The sequence below is a fragment of the Echeneis naucrates genome, chromosome 13 (genome assembly GCF_900963305.1).
Source record: "Echeneis naucrates chromosome 13, fEcheNa1.1, whole genome shotgun sequence".
Taxonomy (NCBI): Eukaryota; Metazoa; Chordata; class Actinopteri; order Carangiformes; family Echeneidae; genus Echeneis; species Echeneis naucrates.
Genome location: NC_042523.1, coordinates 14218510 through 14240505, shown reverse-complemented (window position 1 = coordinate 14240505; position 21996 = coordinate 14218510). Strand labels below are relative to the sequence as shown.

The window sequence follows — 21996 nt, the reverse complement described above, 5'->3', positions numbered from 1 at the left end:
GAATACACAGACCTTTTTAACATAGTTTTGTGTGTATCTTGTATTTCATATGAATAAATATGTGTTACACTGACAAATAAACTTATACGAGATAAATAAAAGTCTCTGAAAAGCTCTTCATTTGGGAATGACACTGTAATGTAACATAAAACCAGAAAAGACAATCATAATCAGGGCATCAAAAAATGGCAATACAAGCTCAGCTGCCCAGGCCATGATTCGTCTGTGACCTGGAAGCCAAATATGGTCACCAGTGTTTCACTATAACACTACTATGCTGCAGGGTTACTATGACAAAACGGAAATCACAAGGAAGCAAAGTATGGAACAATAAACAAAGAGTAATGCTCAATGTGAGCTGGACTAAAACAATAGACAGCAACAAAAGAAAAGATAAATAACTGTTAATGATGCAGGAAATATGGTTTTGCTGCCTGGCATCATTAAAACCCAACTTCCCCTGCAGGGAGGCAGATAAACAGATTTTAGTTAAAAAGCTGTCATTTATGTGTCTTTTTCATGGCTTCTCATCTGTGAGGTAATGAATCTTTTACTCAGGGATTAAGATAACTCTGTGTTCTAAGGGCCAATTAACACAGGTACATATCGGAAAATCAACATTTTCTCCTCAAAGCACAAGGAGCTGGTGCCGTTATAGGTTAAATTTGCGTTGGGTTTTACTATGTTCAAGGAAATCATTCCAGTTCTCAAAAATGAGACGCATAATTTACCTGTTTGTAGGGGAACATAAAATTAATATAATAATAGCTGTGATGAAAGTGTGTAAATATAGATACACTTTGGGGATTCATGAGATAATTAATGCTGGAAGATAAAAGTAAAATCTATGATAAAAATGTGTATATTTTTTTCTTCCAAATATTTTTGGCGGTTATTACTTACAACCCACAGACATCTGACACATTGCAAGGGGCTACAGCTAGACCCAGCTTAGTGTTATGTGATTTAGTGCACTCTATGTTTACTCTATGTACTGAAAGGTTGAATCTGTACCCTGCAAATCTAGGTAGGAAAAATGTATTATGGAAAACGCACAATATTTCCTTTTTTGTGGTTGTAGAGGAAAAGTAACATTAAAATGGCACTACCATTTCTGGTAATGATGCATAATTCAGTTTATATATAAGGTTTATAAACCCTTTCCTTTCACATCCACCTCCTTTCTACCACTGGCAGGCAGAAAAAGGTAAAACAAGCTGTTTTTTCCATGGTGTGTATGATTAATGAAGTGATTCGAATTTGAACTCTAAAAATGTTTTTCTTCTGTCATCAAAGCATCTGCTCAAAGACAGATGATCCTCTTAAAAAAGCGGCGTCATATTAGAAATTGACTTATATGCAATTAAATCTTTCAAACTTTTGTCCAAAGTCAACAAAGAGTTTTCGTGCCAACATTTAACAGGATTGGGTTTTTTGGCTGTGATGTTTAAAATGAATCTAAAATCCGTGTAGCTTTGACATGCATTAACTGATTTCCACCATAAAAGCAGACTGCTCATTTTTCTGCTGAATACCTCAATCGAACGCTGCTGTTGCACCTCTGCTGGAAGTTGACTTGGCTGTCTACAGCGTCAGCTCAGGTTCTGGGTAATGATATGACGAAGTGGCTTCCGGCTGCCGAACCAAGGTGCCCAAACTGCGATTTCCCATGAAGGCAAGTGCGTTAGAGAAATCAAATGCAGCCACACACACACACCACTAGGTGATCAATGCTATACCATCTGTTGGCCATCAGTCAAGGCGAGAATGAATAGTGAGGGAATGAAACACCAAGTAAATGAAGTTCTATTTTATTTCTCTGAAAGACAAACAATGTAAAGATGTTTTGGTCAATATGTTCAACAACAACTGTCAGTGAACAAAAGGCTGTATAACAGCCTTGACAGCATCTCACCTCGGAGACAATTCTTGCTCTCTGAATACCTTTTCTTTGAGCACACAGCAACAACAAGAAGTCATTTGCAAATAATTGCTGGTAAATCAATGTGAAAGCTCTCATTTAAAATGTGCACCAGCTTCCCTGTGTAGTTTCCTGCAATAGTCTGTTATGTCTTTCAAATGGTGTCCTTGGATCCAGTGCTCATTAATTGCTGTTATGGGGTGAGGGTATATATGCTGTTGGCCTTGGGAAATCTGCACTCAAAGATGAGAAAGTGATTTTTTTATTTTTATTATTTGTTTTAATCATAAAGATGTCGTTTTCAGCAGTGAAAATTGGATAAGTGGATTCAGCAATTTCTTTTGGAAAACTGTAAAATTAGCAGTAAAGCCAGGGCTATAATCTCGTGATATTCTAATAAGGTCTCAGGTTTCATGTTTTGGTTCGTGGGAAGCGGACATAGAGTTTGTGATGCATTAAGTTTACGTTATTAGAGCGTTATGTGTGTGGAAAAAAAAAAAAGTGTGTTGCATGGGCCGATAATAAAGATAATTCTGAAGTGTCTGGAACACAGAACACAGTGATTCCCAAATCCGTGCAGAATAATGAACAACTACAGGGAAAACGGTATTGCTGTGTGCTACAACTGGGTAAGTTTGAGGAGTGAAGCAGATTTTCACACACCTCTGCAGGCACTCAAAGCTCATCGTGGGCTCCATAAATCCAACGGCAGCTTGAAAGTGTTGGGTAGAGATGCATTTAATTTATGGACCTGGAGCACCAGAGGAAGAAGGAGAAGCATAAGCACAATTAAATAAACTTGACACAGCAGTGACATACGAGTGATGGTGAGTGTTAGTACAAGTGTGTGTGTGTCACTCTTGTAAGAATTATGTTGGTGGTTGTGTGTTGTGCTCTGGATATTCAGGTTGGTGGTGTACTGGAAAATGTGTCATCTCTTATGCTTAAGTGGAAAGATTGTGAGACAGTCACCGTGAAAGGAGAAAGAGGCCGTATGAATTAAATAAATCATATGCAGGGTGTTGAGTAACGCTCACTGACTATCCTGAGGAGAAAGAAATATGCAATAAAAATCACAGTGAGAAATGGACTATGGATGGATGTGTATATAACACCCGAGTGAGTAGTTACACTGAGAATTCATAGGTGTGCAGGCATTAATGTAATTACGGGGGAGAGATGAGAAGAAAACTGCATCTTATTTTTCTGTTTCAATGAACAATTGTTATATTTACCCATCCTCATTCTGCTTCTCTGCATGTGTCCACGTCATAACAGAACAGGTGCAACGTCTGAATATTCCTTCCAGATAAAAAAATAAAACTTGAAAATAAAGTGCACTCACAACATACTTATCATGACAGATCCGAACAGCTCAGAAGGTCAACTACATCAGCGTAAAAAAGAGACAAAACCAGAACCCCGCAGAGTGGAGGCTGTTTTAAGAAATGTATTTATAATGGAATAAAAATGTCAACATAGGAAAATAAAGCATATAAAATATAGCCGCCAAACCCTGCCGCCTCTCTCAGTGGTCTACCAGCAAAGGCCTCCCAGTGTTCCACAGGGATTTGTTTTAATTCTTACTCTACTGCTCTTCATGCCTTCAAGGTAATTGGCAATCTCATTCCAACTACGCTTGATTTAGCACCCCTGTAAATGTTTTTAGTATTTGAGAGGTTACCATCAGGTGCAGCGAGAGCCTTCTTGCTCTCATGAGTTTCTTAGTGACATTTTGCAAATGGATAGAAACTTCCTTTATAAAATTGGTAATGAAATGTGTGTCTTTTTCTTTGCAATTTATTCGCCAATTTGCCTTTAACAAGTAAATATATAAAGAAATGTAGAAAGTTTATATCAACTGTCTGTGAAGTGTTTTGTTTTTTTGTCATTATGCTAACAACCTGTGACTTTTCATAATTTAACTGCGTCTAAATGGCATATGACCACAGAAACATTTTACTCGTTTAGGTCTGTATCTCTCTGCCCTATCAGCATCTAACAAAACAACACTTTGGACCATTAATGGACAACCCTGCTGATCATACTGTATGTACATACCCACTGTGGGACAACAGTAGCTTATTAATAGAGGATTAGTGTGGTTGACCCAATGCTTTCGCATTGCATTGTCATTTCACTCCCTTTCATTGGCATTGTGTCTGAAATCAAGCAGAGTTAAAACCCCTTTTCATTTACAGATTGAGCTGTCATTGAAATCCTACTTATTTGTGATTCTGGTCACCTAAAATGTTCAGCACCATCAGTTCTCTGAAACCTCTGTATTAGTACAACTGTGCTGATATTACATTTCACTCCAGGTCTATCAGAAGTTGATCGACCACATCATTATGCTGAGCAGCTTCTAAAGAGCGCACCAATTATCACCAGAAATGCAATTTCAGGTACATCAGAAATGTAAAGGAAATTTTGTGCATGTGAAATGGTAAAAGAAATAACAGAGCGATTCAATAACATGGCAACAGTGTGATCCCCACATGATAATGTCTCAGTGTCCGAATTTCTGTTATTTTCCATGAACATAAATACGCTGAAACATGCAGGGTGATCGGTGGGGGATGGGCGCCTCTTCTGACCAGTCACCCATCGCATCAACAAAATATTTCAAATCACGACAACCTACTGGTAAAAATAATCACAAAGATAGAGAGAGAATGTTGCAAGTAGAGTACAAGAGATACTGCAGTATTACCTTAAAGCCATGTGGAGCTCGTGGCCTAGTTCTGAGGGAGGGAGACCGACAGAACTTGACGATCAGATTAAAAATGATGGACACATCAGAGATAAACAGGAAGCAGTGAAGGCAGGTGGATGACTGCTCATGCCCACCGCAACAGTCAACCAATCATACAATAACACCTTTGAATTAGTCAGTTCTTTGGGAATAACATACAGTCATGTGTCACAGTTGATGCAGAGATTAACTGGATCCAAAGCAGTGCTGGTAGTGCGTTCTCATGGTTTCACTTATGGAGGTATTGTTGAGGTGAAGGTGCAAAAGAAAAAATACTCTTTCGATAAATACAAACAAACTGAATCAATACATTTCAATAAGCAATTACAGACTACATACTGGTAAACCATAATCACTATATCTAAACCGATACACAACTGATTAGATGATAAATTTACTGCATCAGATTGCATTGAACTCAATCTCCTAAGGACCCAATAAATATATTCTAAATAGGGTTTAGGGTTTTGCAAGAGCAAAAATGTGAACATGTCAAACAGCATCTAGGCCGATCTGCACTTAAATACTCCTCCAGGCTGCGTGTAAGACATCACATTCAGTTTAATGGCCATGATATTTAAAAGAACTCAAGTCAACTGCCGATGTATAAATAAACACTTTTTTTTTTCTTTTTTTTTTTTTTAGGGGTTTTGTGTTTTTGGTTGGTTATGATATAAGCTGGGTTTCATTCATACACAGGCTGTTCTTCATGAAACTTGAATCATTCTTGAATATGTCAAATGGGTGAAAATGACCTCAAAAAATGCTTAAAAAAAGAGTGTGTTTGGTGTGTAGGAGACTTTGTAGACATTTTTTCAGTGAGAGATCATAAAGCGCGGGCGGGTGCTGTGCCATCATGTCAAAGTGTGGGACAGATGGCGAGGAAGTGATGTCACGATAAAGGAGGAAGGAAATCAGCATATGTTGTTCGTGAATGTGTGTTTGTGTTTATAGCCATCATGTTTTAAGCAGTGACTCAAAACAGGGGCTCGTTCTTTCAGCTTCTCAGCAACTTCTTTAGCAATCAATCATTCAATGAGCACCTGCCAACACCTCTGGACATGCATCATTGTCTTTCAGAGATACCAACAGTTAAAACATTTTTTTAAATAGAATATCACTACCATGAGAGAAGTCTGTGAAACTTTATGTCTCTATTTTGGGAGTTGAGTTTGATGTCTTCTCAAGGCTGTGGTGTTTTCTTCAGCCACAAGGTAATACACATGGTTTTTTTGGCACTTTCAAAATAAAAAGATTTGAAGGATGAACTTGCATTAGTCTGTTTATCTTTGCAGCTCTTTCGAGGCAATATATGTCAGATAAAAAAAGGGAACTTTCTTAAGTTTTTTTTTTTTTTAAGAACACTAGAATAACAATATTCAGTACTCATAATCCAACAGAGGACAGAAATAATTTAAAAATGAAAAAAACAAAACAGAACAAAAACCAGCACAAAGATAAATGACTGAAAATACTGCATAGTACAAATGCCCCATAGCTGTTTTTGCCTGTCCTGTTATACATGGTACAGAGGGCCAACAGGGACAGACCACAATGGACAGACTCATCAGTTTTTCCTTTGACCAAGGAAAACAATTACCCAAGGATGTTCCAAAAACTGACTGCTGGCTGTTGCCTCTTGGACAAAAAAAGTCACAGAACTGTCCTGCCCTTGAAGACCAAACTCTGAATGGCTGTATCAAAATAACACGTAATCTTTGATCCCTGGAAAGTAGAGAGGTGGCTGCTGCGAAAGTCAGTCCTGTTGGTTGCCAGGCGTTATTCAGGTTCACTGCTATTTGTGGTCTTGTCCCACTCTATGCTCTCCTCACTGTGTGTGGGAGATGGAAGGGCCCCAGTGGCCCCCGCTGGACGCATCCTCAGTCCCTGGAAGCGTCGGCACTCAGGGCAAATGCGGATGTGGCTGCACCCCCTTGCAACCAGGGCTGCCTCCTGCGCCAGTCTGTGGGAGAGGGGCTCGGGCAGTCCGGTGCCCCCGCACAGCTTGCCATTGCTGAGGCTCACGGCGGCAGCCCGCGCCCGACGCTCCTCCAGGGGCAAAGGTCGTGGCCGAAGGACCGAAGCTGCTCGCCGGCGCCTCACCTGCAGGCTGTCGCGACAAAGGATGATGCCCTGGAGCTCCCGTAGCATCTCCTCACACACTGACTGCTGCAAACACACACATAGGGAGAAAAAGATAGGGGAGAGGGGGATAAGAGAGGGAGAGAAAGGGAGAGAGGCCAGACAACTCACTGACTGACTGACTAGATCAGGACAGACTGATGGAACTCACAGAAACGTAACACACACACACACACACACACACACACACGCACACACATTTCATGGTTATCCTCATAATCAATGAATTGTGGAGACAGCCAGTCTAGACTGAACAACCAGCAGTAAAAAAAAAAACAAGACATAGTGCACTTTTCAGACGAAACAGAGACACACACATGCAAACACACATTTGATTTGTGACTAATGACACAGTCCACCATTGCTATCTACTACTACTACTACTCCAGCTAAAGTAAAGGCCAAGAAAGGCTGGTCAATCCACACATGCTGCACATGAGTGCGGTAACATTCACACAAATAAGCATGCACACACATATATACACACAAGCCCACAGTTTATAAATTAGATTGAAAATCTATGCTGGTCAAAAAGAAGAACCACATGAGTTGGTTTTCAACTTTCACATTCCGAATGTTTATTGAATTAAAATCACAGTGCAGTGCCCAGAAGACAATTATCAGGTAACTTTTAAAAGAATCACATCAGAAATAATTAGAACACTGCATGCACATCCTATTCCTCCACTGTTTAATGGTGTTCACACCTCAAGAATAGCACAGCAGAGCTCTTTCACTAACAGCAGTGATCGTTTTCTGGAAATTTTAACTGGCATTGGTCCAGACCAAAATGCTTTGCCAAACAGCAGGAGTCCTTTGACAGGAGCAGACCCACTTCTAATATTGCTTTCTAGTCTTCACTACAGGTGAAGCGTCATTGGATTTTTAACAACTATTTAAATATTTTTGATTTGTAGTTTACATTGTACTGATTAGAACAATTTATTCACACACTATAAATGTAACCACATCAAAATTTTCACACTGGAAAATACGTATACTATACTTCGTTTTTTCCCTCAAGTGAGAGTGAAATCTTTTATGGAAACCCTTCTATTTTCCAGATCCAGTTGTGTTGGTAGTCAATTGTGAAAGGTCTGACAAACAACTCGTCCAACGCTGCTCATCATCTACTCGCTGATCTATGATAACTGCTTTTTGAGTGAAGATGTGCACACAATGCCTGACATCTTTTCCAGTAAAAAGATAGTTGGATTAAGGCTGAGATATGACAGTCATGATTATTTTTGTGAGGAAACTCTGACTGAAAGCACCCTGTAAGCAGCAAGTAGCTACTGGCAATAAGATGTAACTACATCCATTATTTTATATTATGTGCACTATTAAAAGTAATGTATATGTGTATGAATATTCTGCTGCTACAAATAGAAAATAATCCACATATGCAAGTTCTCTCTGTGAGGTATAAGTAAGGTTTATCCTTGGCTTAGTACTGATTATGTCTCATAGGCTGGTTGGAGGACAGGTGGGTGTAAAGTGGAACTCAAAAGAAGTTGACACCTGACACACTTCCTGTCAAAGCTGTGCACTTTGGGAAAGACTAGCAGCTCCATGGGGGAGAAGGTGCCAGGGAGGGGAGAGGGAGACAAAGCAGATGCAGGTTAGATAGCCCTCTCTCACCTCACTTCCCGATGACTGTCTTAACATCCAGACAAACTCCAGCACAGCCATGAAGATAGCCACGAGCAAGCCGCATACCAGCACCACAAAGATGCCGCCAATGTTCTCCATACCCAGACCTGCAGAAAGAGAGATTTGGTGAGGACCAGGCAGATGATGGGAAGAGGGATTTGAAAAAGAAGGAAACTTTTAAACGAATATAGTATTGTTTCACAACTTGACATTAACTTGACCAAAGTGAACAGGACGAAGATCAACCAGAGACAAACCTTTTGCACGGTGGTCTTCCTCCTTTGGACACTTGCCACCATCCCACCACTTCCTCTTGAGGATCTCCAAACGATTGTCCTCCTGCAGTTTGAGAATGGCCAGGTCAAACTCGTCACGGTACACTGATCCTGGAGGAGGAGAGAGGGGGACAGCTCATAGATGCACAGCCCAGAAAAGGTATCTAAGTCTGCATTCAGCCTTAAAGCTGAACTTCAGATCATCAGATCAGATTGTATTTATACTTTTTATTGAAAGCTATTGAATCATAGTGAAACAGTTCCCTGTTTTAAGGGAAGAATATTTCAAATGATCACTTCTCTCATCTCAGCAGGGAAGCAGTCACTGTTAAAGTCTTTTTACTTTCTCACTATTTGCATCATTTTTGCTCACAATAGAAGCTAATGGTTAGGCTTTGCTGAGGCTTTACTTTAACTATCCATTGTGACATTTAATGGTGTATCCTTCGACTAATGCCTCGGCTCTTCATTCCCTCTTCTTAACTCCACCATGAAAAGTACATTTAGGCAAAAGCTTTTGTCCTCTGTTGCCTTTATTTTACACTGAGACTCTGTCTTCCCACTTTTCCAACCCCACCTCCCCGCCACTCACCAAGTGGCATGCCGATGCCGTAGCCCTTGGTGTCCAGCAGCCCTCCAATCTGAGTCAAGTTGCAGTTCCTCTGGCGGTAATACTCATTCATGGTGCTCTCTAGCAAGTAGGCATAGTTGGAGTTCAGGACCCGGGCGATCCCCTCCTCTGTGCTCTTCACAAACACACTTGGCTGCTTTGAGTGCATGAAGTTCCACATACGCTGGTAGGTTTGGTAGCGAGAATTCTGCAGAAGGTTGAGAGACAAGACGAGAAAAACAGAGACAGTAAACAAAAGTATATCAGTTGGAGACACACAGTTTCCATTATTGCAGTGGAAAAGATTTCTTTAGTGATGGATTTATTCAAACTCAGATTCTGAGAAAGGCACGCAGATGTATTTTTATTTCAGTAGCTTCGGTGTCTGCAGCAGAAACGTCATCTGACACCCCTGACTGTCCTCCACTTTCCAAGTCCAGTGGATGTAAATGCACAGAGAAAGAAGAGACAAATGTCCCTCATTACTCCTCTGTCATCCTTCAATGTCGGTCCTATGTGATACATTCATTCACTCCAGTTTTTCTCTCTTTCTGTCTAAGGTCAAATCTTGAGAGGATGAAAGAACCTGTACACTGCCCCATCGCCCTGAAGAGGAAGGTATTGAATTGTTTTGCCAAGGAACAGACAGGAAACAAATAAAACCCGTAGTTAGAAGAAGGAGACAGGAAGGACAGGAAGGTGATGAGGAGATAACATCCCTGATGGCCCATTGATCACCGATGGCTCAGTTGTGTGTCTGTGTGGCTGTGGTCAATGAGCATACAACAATGTTTCATATGCAATTATATGTGTAACTTCTGACCTGGAAGAAGGTCATGGTGGATCCTCCATGCATGGTGCCATACTCTATTGCCGTCTGATCTGCAAGGTCGTCTACTGACTCTATCGGCACCTCCATCCTCTGGACTGTTAGGAAAGCAGCCAGGTTGGCGGTGTAGGATGAGATTATGATTAATGTGAAGGCCCACCTGTGGAGGAAAGGTATGAGAAAAGATCATAAGTACTCCCCTATAAAATATGTAAACGGACAGACTAGCATGTGAAGATAGACTGTCTGGGTGAAAGTGTCGGGGGTTTAAAATAACTGCACACCTGAAAAAAGACGACACTGCAGACGTTTCAGGGGATGAGGAGGTTTATGAGAAAATGGGTGGGTGGATGACAATGAATAAAAGTGACAATTCTCACTTTAGATGAAAGGAAATAAAGCTTTAACGGAAAAGGCAGTTATATAAATTCCCTTTTTTTAAATGTGCACTTGCACAAATATAACTATTGTTTCATCTTGAACTGTGTTGTTCCTGAAATCAGTAATGATGCCGCAAGATCACATCAGAGATAAAATCCTTTCCCTGATGGGAACAGAATTCACCTGCACACTTGCGTGAATTTAAAAGCCGAAAACATGCTTTCTGAAGCCGATACTAACCAGACTCCGCTGACACAACGTGTGGACAGAGCTCTGGGAGCAATGGTTGATCCCTGCTGCATAAATCCTCCAACAGGGAACCAGAAACTGTTGCCAAGTGAGTACTGGTTGATCAGCAGGTTACACCGACCCTTGAGACAGGGGTGAGGGTTGTACCACTCATACGGCGTCAATCTGGGGGGAACCACACAATGCAGTTAGACGACAGAGACAGAATCAAAGGAGGACCACAGCCGACAAGAGAAGGATTGTAAACTGAGTGCTGGATTAAGTATTCTGATGAGAGCAAAACTCAACACACAGGGAGAGACTGAAAGAGAGAAAGAGCAAGAGCTGTGAAAGACAAGGAACAAAACAACTCTAAAAATCAACTGGAAACAAAGTCACCTTGGCTCTCCACACAGGCAACCAACCTGCTTCTTATTCCCTCTGTGCCGACTACATAAACAGAGGGGGCGACAGCAGGGTAATTGGTATGTTCAAATGGTGCTGCATGACGCTTAAGTCATGTGACAACACTGCCATGTGTTAGATAGAGACAGCATTCTTGTCTCTTTTTTAGAGAGAAACTACCAACTGATTTGTCACAATCAAGAAAGACTTCAACTCATATTAGTAATTCTGTCTGGTTACCATCCTCACATGCCCATAAGTTCATTGATAGAGTTATTGGTTGCTGTTATTAATCCATCCTGTACATTTGGGCTTTGAGAAAATGTATTGCACACTCATCCCACATCCCACTCATCAAGTGGGGTGAGCTGTGGAGGATAGTAACACATAAAGGAAATTTGATGCTACAAAAACTCCATCTACCCATCTGATATGTTTACACCTCCAACACCTCATGTAAGCTTCTCCAGATCAGCTTTGTTTTTGGAACGTCTGATCACTTTTTCAATGAACATTTTAACTTGTGAATATTGCATTAGGACGGGCCTGAATAAATGTGAACCTACTGAAACTATTCTACAAGACTCAAATAGGCAATACATACACAACTTTGCATGACTAAATAGAACAAAGAAAGCAGGACAAAACATCCCTCAGTTTCCATAGACACTATTCATATGGCAATTAGACTGTGCCGCCCATAGGACTTATTTAGAGAGACTGGAAATTCTTAGCCTGTCTGTTTCCAGATGGAGTTACAATGAACATTTTTAGTTTCTTTATAGGACATACTGTGATTTGATGGTTTTAATCACAATCAAAGATATGCAGAATGTTTTGTTCTGGCAAGCAGCTGTGGCAGCTCCGTGCCCGACCAGCAGGTGTCACTGTGATGCTGGGGAAACACCATTGGGGGAAGAACCTCTCTCTGACTGATACACTGTGATCAACTGAAGAGAGAAGTGACAGAAGAGACACATTTCCTCCTCTGTATACACTCAACAAACTTTTTTGTGTGTTTATGTTGCACTCCACCCCCTCTCTTACTGACTCTGTGTTTACACTGTGTCTGTGTCTAAGGTGTATATTAGTGATCTCTTTACCTGGCCACCAGAAAGAGGACACAGCTGACAGCCAAATAGGCCAGAAGCATAAAAAGCCAGACTCCGGGGGAGAAAGGATCCAGGAAAGAGAAGTAGCCGGGTCTGCGTCCCTAAAATCACAAAACACAGTCAAAGTTAACGTTGGAAGAGCCTTTGCAGCTGAAATAACTAATTGATCCCATGTTGAACCACACGAGCCAAAGAGGGCTTCTGTCAAATGAGGAGATAAGAGGTTAAGCACTTAGCGTGGCCAAAAATAGCTGAGAGTTAATTTCTGACACATCGCCTCCATACAGCGGGAGCAAAAATTAGACGTTACTGAACTTCAGTGTTGATTCATTTTCCCCAGGCCCGATTTAGTCTGTGTTGACCAACAGTTGCCTCAGCCTGTGTAATTTGGAAAAGATGGAAAAGGTGACTGGGACAGTAAATAAAGGGATTTTGATGTGATAAGCATAGATTTCCCTGTCCCTAACTGATAGCATAATGACTATATCAATCTCGTTTGCATAGTCACAGTAGTTACACATGGTCAGATCAAAATTGTATGAAAGCAGAAACTCACTCTCCCATGAATTGTAAACAGAATGCACAGGCCTGTTTACTGATAGAGCAACACAGATAAGAGTATTTTTCATTCCAAATTGTGCCACACAACAAAAAAAAAAAGGACAACATTAACTAGTAATTCATGTTAATTGCTGTACAATACACTTTTTCATAGAATGACATTTTATGCGGTAGTACAATTAGAGGTCAAAATTATAAACAGGAAAAAACAACAGCCACAATTTGTGCTCTACAAAAGGCTGCAAAAGCAGCGAGAAAGGTTAAATAATCAACTACACCATTATGGCTACATTAAACAGAAATTCATTTCTGTGACCTATAGTTGACTTCCTGTGTGACAGAGTACACAGTGTCCCAGCTCGGAGGGAAAAAGTGAAATAGATTAATAGCACTGCTTTGGACAGGCTAGCTATGCTGAAGCAGCTATGGGACTTTATGTATAAGTTTGGACTGGAAATCTCTAGTTGAGCACATAAAATGGCTAAAATAAGGTTGGCAGCTCGTAGACCAATGGGATTACAGAGGCTATTTTTTAATGTGTCATTATCCTGCATCAACAGCTATTGTCCTCTAACTGAAACCAATTACTGATGAACCAGTGCCAAGTATCAGAGTGATTGTGTGTACTTATTTACGTGTATGTCCTTGTTTGTTTATGCACATTCATATTTCGTTTGTTCATGCTCAGTGTATAGCCAGGCTGACCGAACATCAGCAAGGGAATATGAGCCATTTACATACAGATGCACTTCCACCATCTGGTAATGGCTATGAAATGGAGGTGGTTGCCTGAGCCAGCAGGACAGTTAAATAGTGGAGGTGATCAAACTACCAACTGTCTCATCTTGGAGGGATGACCTGATGGCTGAGTAGTTGGGGCATATACCACATGGTCATAAACACCCCGGAGCATCTAGTCTTCAATTCTGCATGATCTTTTTCCTCCATTTCCATTTTTTTTACTGTGAAATAAAATCATAAAAAAAATCTCAAAATGAGTAAAATTAATAATAATAATAATTTTTTATTATTATTATCTGTAGCAATGTCCAGAGGCAGCCTCTGAGCCCATCTGAGCAACCCTAAATCACTTTTATTCAAAAATGCTCTATTAGGTACTCCTAGGGGGCATCACAAATGCCAAAACACTGCAGTAATACATTTGTGAGCCACTCGAAAATTGAATTTGCAGGAAGAGGGTGAAATTATTTTCAGTGGGCATTTGTTATGATAAACGTACCCCCCATTTAGACTTGCACAGAGATGAAAATTCATTAATGTCTGTAATCACTTGCATATTAAGCTGGCTGAATAAAATAAGAGTGGCGGAGAAAGCAGGAGGGTGGAGTGAACTTCTGTCTAATTTTTTTGCGTGATTTAAATCAGATAGCCAGACTTAATGTCTGTCAGTCTATCTATAGAGTGTAATGCTTATGATGATGATGATGATAGCTGTCTGAAAATAGAACAGAGGGGGGAAGTGAAACACACAATTGCTATATCAGAGTAGAGATGCAAAGTGACAACCACTGCCAATACTGCTTGTAGCAGGAGCTGGCATTACTGGGGTAACAGCAGTATGTGCTGACATGAGTCCTTCTGCTTTGCTAGTCCAGTTTGGTGCATGCTGACCCAGCATTTTGTTAACTGCGTGCCCTGCTTGCCCACATCTTAAGCCTCCACTAAGGTGCTATTATTAAGATGAAGAGAGCTGCAGAAAAGCAGGACTCTCATGCTAACAAATGGAAGCGAAGTGAAAGTGCAGGACAAGAGATTACAAATAGAGATGACAAACAAACATGAACAAAACAAAACCAGTAGGAGTTGTGCTTTTGAAAAATCTTGACTCTGGCCCTCTAAAATGTGCGGTTAAAGACTCAGAGACAAAGTCATGTTCAGGAGTCAGTGTTATCCATAGTGAGTCGGCAGCAGTCACACTAATGAACGAGGGTTAGGGGTTAGGGTTACGCTAAATAAGAACTCCACAAAATTAATTTGAAATCTGTGACTGCATTTGGAAAACTGAGTCAGGATAATTTTATCTGAAAACATTTCAGGTCTTCTAAACTGTATTCAGGAAAGAATGGGCTCATTTAAACTCATTAATGAGCATCTCATGACAACAGTAAATGATTGTTATTATTATGCTGTCTACACAAAATAATATTCCTTCTTTAAGGATGCATCATGTAATTATGTGTAATGTGAAAAACACACATAGTAACTAAATGAAGCAATTAACATGAGGTCAGAAATTGCTCGACTCTCCGACGCTCCTTTACAGTGCTTCACTCTCACTGCCCTTTTCAGTTTCAACAGCAGAGATAAAGTTAGTGACACACTCGTCAGCATGGGGGCATTCAGCGCATCTCAACAGTTGGTGGTGACCAAAAATAGAGTTAAAAGGAAAGTTAATGTTAGAATTACATTTGTCAGGCTCCTGAAAGGATAAATCCAATTCACTGCTAATGTTGTGACCAGTCTATTTAATATGTGAATACATTGCACATCTGTTTGCTGACATGCTAGCCGTGACAGCTTTATAAAGGTGCTAATGTGCCAATGTTGTGATAATAGCTTTTGTGCTAAAAAACAAACAAAAGCAAATGCAATGTTTGAATTTGTCAGCACGGTTTCACAGTGGCAGAGGCTTGTTTGAGTGGAGGTGGCCCATAGGACTGGTGGACTGACAGAGTATTTGTCCTTCCCAGAGCTTATACTTTATTCATCTCTGCAACTGTCACAGACAGAAGTAAACAACTAAGGTAGTGAATATTAAGTCTATTTAGCAATTCATAATTCCTCGCGATGAACTTCCTTGAGAGAACAATTTAAGAAATGCAGAGCACGTCCACGTCAGTCCAATTGCTCAGGATTACTGTTCAAACTGAGAACTCAGAGAAGTGGTCATTCTCTCTCTTAAAGAAAGTCTGTGTGCGCAACACAAACTGTCAGTTTTTGTGTGTTTGTATTTTAAAGCTTGTCAGCAGCTGTCCAGGCTGTCAGTCACCAGTGCTTGGGCAAACAAGCGCCCGGGAGGCGGCAGTGCTGAACACTGAGGCAGCAATTACATCACATCTGGCTGAAGTAAACAGCACCCATGGTTAGTCTGGTAGCTATTATTTAATGACATGCAAGAGGCAAAACTAATGACACAGCGTAATGTCCCAACAAACTAGGAGTACAGACATTCTCACTTGCAATGGCGCATGAATTAGATAAATCTCCTGCTATGAAGAGATTACTGAACAGAACAAGCACTGAGAGTCAGTATGTAAGCGTACATTACAGCCACAGGTTGCCTACGTTCCTCACACGTAAACATTCGCTGCTGTGTAGAAATTACTGTTATTAGCAGCAGGGGAATCATTTTATAGAGGTTTATTGTCATGTTAAGATGAGTAGAGGACACGAGGCAAATCAAAAGACATAAAATAATACAGACACAGCGCAGAGAGCGAAACATCCTTAATTATTTGTTTTTATGAGTACTTCTCAGCAAATAGAAAAGCGAGGAATTGCTGCCTATAATGCTACGTGGATATCTCTTTGTCCTCTTAACACACAGATGAAGAGCTCATTCATTTTATCTCGCACTGCCCTTGTTCACTTCCGACTGTCCCCCGACTCGTTCCTCTCTTCCCCATTTCTACTATCACTCCAGGGATTGCCTGCCATCCAAGACGATGAGCTGGTGAGGTTATCCAGTCAAGGATTTCACCAAGTCATCCTTCTTCTTGGTATTCATACCACGCTTTTGCCCCCTGAGGCCGCCTGCCTGAATACCGACTCACAGAAGGAGACTTTCCACTGTCATTTTAACTCTCACTTTCCCTTGCTTGCTTCTCTGCTCCCATTTCAACATGTTCTAAACACCCCATCTTCTTCTCTTTTTACCTGCTTCTTTCAGATTTTTTTAAATGTCGGCTTTCCTTCTCTCTCATCCTTGTGTTTCCGCACCTCCTGTGTTTTTGTTTAGACTCTCTGATATTATGTGCATTTCCAGTCGTTTCATAACAGACACTGTCAACTGTTGCATTTGTTGAGATGGCTGCAGGGACAGTCTGCGTTCAGCGGTTAATCAGGTCGAGGCCACAAAGTCACTTTTCACAGCAATATGCAGCTGCCTCTTGGGCTTTAAGCATGTGTTTTGTTCATACATGCACCTGTACATTACTGTGCATGTGTGAGAGCATGAATATGGAGCTGCACTCATGGAGGACTTTGTTAGGAACATCCTGACACCGGCGTCTTCATACTACAGTCCAATCAGTCGAGGATGGAAGCAGGGCATTACACCAGTCCTGCAGGTACAGCTTCAGCTAATATTCACATCAAACTTCAAATTGTGTTCTCAGTGACCAGGGCATTACACCAAACTGACTGATCTAATATTACTGATCTCCTGTACTTTTCAGCAGATTTTTACTCCAAATGGTGATAAAAGCAAACAAACAGAAAAACATTTGTGAGTAGTGCTTCTGTAGATGAATACACTTTGCTGATGAAGGAGGTCAAAGGAGAAAGGTCAGGTTGGCTGGAGCTGTGAGGCTTCAGTAACTCAGATAACCACTAAAACTGTGGTGAGTATAAAAATATCTCGGACTTAACATGTCAAATCTTTATGGGGCGGGGGGGTAAAAAGCAGAGGATTTTGTCTAACCCTCAACCCAAACAGGATAGTTAAAGACCGTATATACTGGTGAGATTTGCAAATGTTACGTAACCACATAAATCCACAAACCTGACTTTCCTTGAGTGGAGAGTCAAGGTGCTGTAATGGTGCGGGGAATGTTTTCCTGTCACACTTTGTGTCCCTTCATATCAATTATGGTTTAATAAAACAGCTGATCCACATATTGCTGCTGACAGTCTGCAGCCTTTTATGACCCCAATTAACCATGTTTTAATGCCTACCTCTGGCATGGCCATGCACCATGTCAAAAAGCAAATCAAGAGCATGACAGTGAGCTCTTCGGGTATCCAGATCCTAATCCAGTACAACATCTTTGAGGAGTAGTGGAAAAGGAAATGGATAGCAAGAGGTTGCAGCTGACAGAGCTGGCAAAAATAATGCCAAGTTGGAGAAGGATATGAGCGTAATGTTTCTACCATCTGATTTAGTCCCTGAAATGAAAGGGAGACGCTTCCCAGAATTAGTATGGTGCTCCTGGTTAAGTGCTCTGTGAGTGCATGTGTATATCATTAGCTACACGGCTGCATGTGCCTGTGACTGTGTAATTTTGTCTGATATTGTGTTTGGCCAGAGTCAATAAAGCTCTGTATGTCGTGCTTCAAACTCAGGGAAGCTGCTGCGTCTGACATGGCTTTCACACACCCCCAATTAACTGTGATGTTCAAGCACCTCTCTCTCTTTTTTACCTCAAATGCTGGCTTCATCTCCTAAATGAGGGAGTCATTTCAATGATGGAATTGGCACAGATAATAAACACCCCGGAGAGTTGAAGTCTTGGGCTATGGCCTCTGGCCCTTTTGTTGCACAGGTGATGAATGTGACGGGAGGGTGAGCTTTTATGAGAAGAGGTTCACAGTAGCTTTAGGTTACGTCTGGGTTCATAACTCTGGTGCATCATTCAGCAGAGCACCGACATATATCATAACGGCTGCTAGTGAAGGTGTCCTATCTGCACTGCATTGTGTGTAAAAGCAACTTTATTTATGTGGCCTCAAACCACATGCATGGCAAAGGACAGAAGGCACACCATATAACACAACTACATGATTGTGTACAGTGCAACGCCACAAATCCAACAAATTCATAACTTGGCACAGAAGAGTCAGGCAAGACCTCTGGAGAGCCTTCGCAAGCAGAGCTTGTCTACTGCAAGTAGGCTGCAAGCTGTTGCTGCTTTGTTCCTATATTTTATACTTCAGCCTCGTGCCCCAATAATATAACAGAATTGTTAGACAAGGCACAAGGCAGAGGGAAGCAGTGATCCCTTGAGGGAATCCAGTCTCCTGTCATTTTTTTTTTTTTTTTTTTGTAGTGTAAACCACTGTCACAAACCATGTGACAGGTAATTAAATGTTGAGATATGCCATTGTTCTGAACACGCTATTGAAAACTTGACTGTGACAGATGATCGCTATTAAAGCAGAATGGAACCTGTGGAGGTGCAGTCCAGTGCTGTCTCATCTTTCTGCTGTTTAGTCCAGGAAATACATTTACTTAGTTTTCCTATCTTTGGTCTAAACTGGGTTTAAGGTCAGAGAAAAGGTTGAGATATCTTTGCAGTACCCCAGCAATTTTTGTTGAAACAGGATTATGAATTTTACTATCTTGCTGTTACTGAGAAAAAAAATATTGTCAATCTTAATTGGCTCAAAATGAATGACGATTATAGCCTAAATAAATAGATTCATTAGTAAAGCAAAAAGGATATACAATGAAAGAGAACTGTGTGTGTGTGTGTGTGTGTGTGTGTGTGTGTGTGTATGAGAGAGAGAGAGAGAGAGAAAGGGACAAACCTACAACAGGTACAGTGTTGCTAAATGGCGATATATGATATAAATAAATAAATCAGTGGCTATATATAAATAATCAATAGTGTGAGGGTAATTAATATACACCAAGTGCCTTTGTTTCATTGCATTCACCATTCTTATTGATTAGACAGAAATTTCCATTTAAAGTTTGAAACAAGCAGAAAAGCTTCTTGTAGAAAACACTGCCTCAGATCAATAGGCAGTGGATTAGAACTAAACAAGTACAGTCACAGAAATTCAAATATTGAATTGTAGAGCGATGCTCCAGGGCTGTTCTGGGTCCAATCTAAGGAAATGCATTCTACAGCTCCTCGGGCTGTGGAAAATGAAAGACGGGATGAGGAATGGCGAGATAAGGACATAGGGCAAGAGTCTTCCCTGTCCCTCTTCTCCTGCGCCCTAATTTCTCTCTTCTATGTGCTTCATTTAGCGAAAGTAAGCTAACATGTTACTGTGTTTTTGTGAATTATGTAGCTGGGGAATGTGAAGAAACAATGTCAAGTGTAACACAATGTTTTATGTTTTCATATCAAGACGGGGTCCTGCACGGTGCGTTAACATCTTGTGGCTTCTTGCCAGTTGTTTCCATTGGTGGTTAGATCTGACTCCAGTTAAGCAGACAGTAACATTTATTTGCACTTGAATCACCGTAAAGGTGAATCTTATCTTTGGTTCACTTTTTACTGGATTTTCTCCTCTGAGTTTTAGGGATAGGTTCTGTATGTCTAGGTCTGCTAAATATTTTGCAGGCAATTTGTACCAGAATTTGAACAATAACTCTCTTTTTTGCCTGTTTCTTATTGACCTCTTAGCCAGGAATTGGAAGTCAATTGGGTTAAGTCTGTGCGAATTCCACTCCGTGACATCTGTGCCATATCATCTCCTCCTGCTGCCACCCGCCGGCACGCCTCGCCTATCAGAGGTGATAGGCTACAAAGTAGCCCATTTAACATTGCACCTGCAACGAGCATCGATTGATTCTCCCAAACTGTTGGCGCCCTATTGAGTCCCTCAGTGTTACACCTGTTAGTGCTGTGTGCAGTGAACGGGAAGGCACGAACCACTGAGGATTACGAGAAAGCTGGACTGGAAGTGAACGCCCCTCTGGGGTACTATACTAATGTTAGCTCGTGCATGTGACAGAGCACCTTGTGGAGCCTATGGTCAGGGCCACATTGGGCCCTGCTGGGTCACCTTGTTTTTTTTTGTTTTTTTTTTGGTGGTGGTGGTGGTGGTGGTGGGGGTTGATGATTAATGGCCCACCGGCTCATTTCCACCTGCCCTGCTGGTGTTTCACTGTCTCTTACTTTGGGTTGCTCTCTACTGAGCACGGAGTGTGTTGCTTGTGCGAATAAGATCACCAAGCCCAATTAGAGGACACTACTGTGAAACTGCCATATTCATCAGGAAGTTCACACTATAAAACAGGCCATCTGGTGCCTGGAGGATGGGGGTGGGGGCATGGCAACAGAAGGAGGAAATGAGCAAACATAGGAGAATTGAAAAGAACTGGACACTGTTACAAAGCTGTGACTGCAGGGACAGAAGAGGAAGGATGTCGGAAGACAGAAAGGAAACAAAACAAAACTGAAAGGTTAGCATAAAGGAAGAAATCAGGGAGAGGAAGTACAGTACAGCCATGAAAACAGACAGGTGAGGGGAAAATGGAGTAGCTGGGAGGTGTAGAGGAAGGAATTTTATGGAGGGATTTGGGCAGACTAACAGAGAGAGACTTTATAGACCAGAAGGGTTAGTAGTTCTTTTCTAGCCATTAGACATGGCTGAGCTTTTTGTGGTATATCCTCAAGCTGTACCAAAGCCACTTTCACCGCTTAGCTTGAGTGCGAGGATCCAGTGGGTGGGAGGGCTCGTTTGGGGGTAACTCACCAGGTGGACGCGGTACATGATGCTGATGCCGAGGGTCATGAAAGGCTTCGAGAAGTCAATGACCTTTTCACGCTCTGCTGTGATGGTGAGGCCTGCGACTGCCAGGTCAGCTTTCTAAAACACAGATAATGACTAGTTTCACATATCAATGTATCACACAGTCCAAGACTCACACTAAAAAAGAATACTGAACACAGCTGTTGGGATCTAACAGAGGTTAATGACATAGCCAATGATTTCATAGCTTGAAAAGAAGGATGACATAAGAGTTGGGCAACTAGTTGTTAATACCCTAATAATGCCTTTTTGTCCACCAGTAGCGCTATCTGTGGTGGGGATAATCCAGCATTGGCACTGTCTGTGTGTGTGTGTGTGTGTGTGTGTGTGTGTGTGTGTGTGTTTAGGGCACAAGAGAGCTCAGTGTAACCATTGTGGCTGACCGAGGGAGCACTGTCAAGACAAATCACTTGACAAAGCAGTTGCTGATGGAACATACTTTGCAACACACAGACATACATATACACACATTGTATATGTATTCTGTGTACAGTGAATACTGGATGGCTCCCCGCTAATAACAGGGGCCAGCAAAGTGCAACTGCAAGGGATATTTCATCTCCCTGAAGAGCGACGAGTAAAAGCAGCAGCAGGCCGCTTTGGTCTGCTGCCGGAAAACTAAGAGGATTGGGGAGATGAGAGGATGAGAGTGAGGAAAGGGCCACTCAAAATC

At 41.4% G+C, this 21996-nt stretch overlaps 1 protein-coding gene across 1 annotated transcript in view; it reads right to left on the bottom strand.

Annotated features, from left to right (window-relative positions):
* Positions 1-6455: 6455 nt before the first annotated feature.
* grik4 (glutamate receptor, ionotropic, kainate 4) overlaps positions 6456-21996 on the bottom strand; it is a 130005-nt gene continuing 114464 nt past the window's right edge. The window contains exons 12-19 of the mRNA XM_029517000.1: positions 21267-21380; positions 12303-12412; positions 10807-10980; positions 10180-10345; positions 9339-9564; positions 8729-8857; positions 8460-8578; positions 6456-6845 (exon numbers count right to left, since the gene is read on the bottom strand). Of these exons, the coding sequence (XP_029372860.1) occupies positions 6456-6845; positions 8460-8578; positions 8729-8857; positions 9339-9564; positions 10180-10345; positions 10807-10980; positions 12303-12412; positions 21267-21380 (1428 nt within the window). The remainder of the gene's footprint in view (positions 6846-8459; positions 8579-8728; positions 8858-9338; positions 9565-10179; positions 10346-10806; positions 10981-12302; positions 12413-21266; positions 21381-21996) is intronic.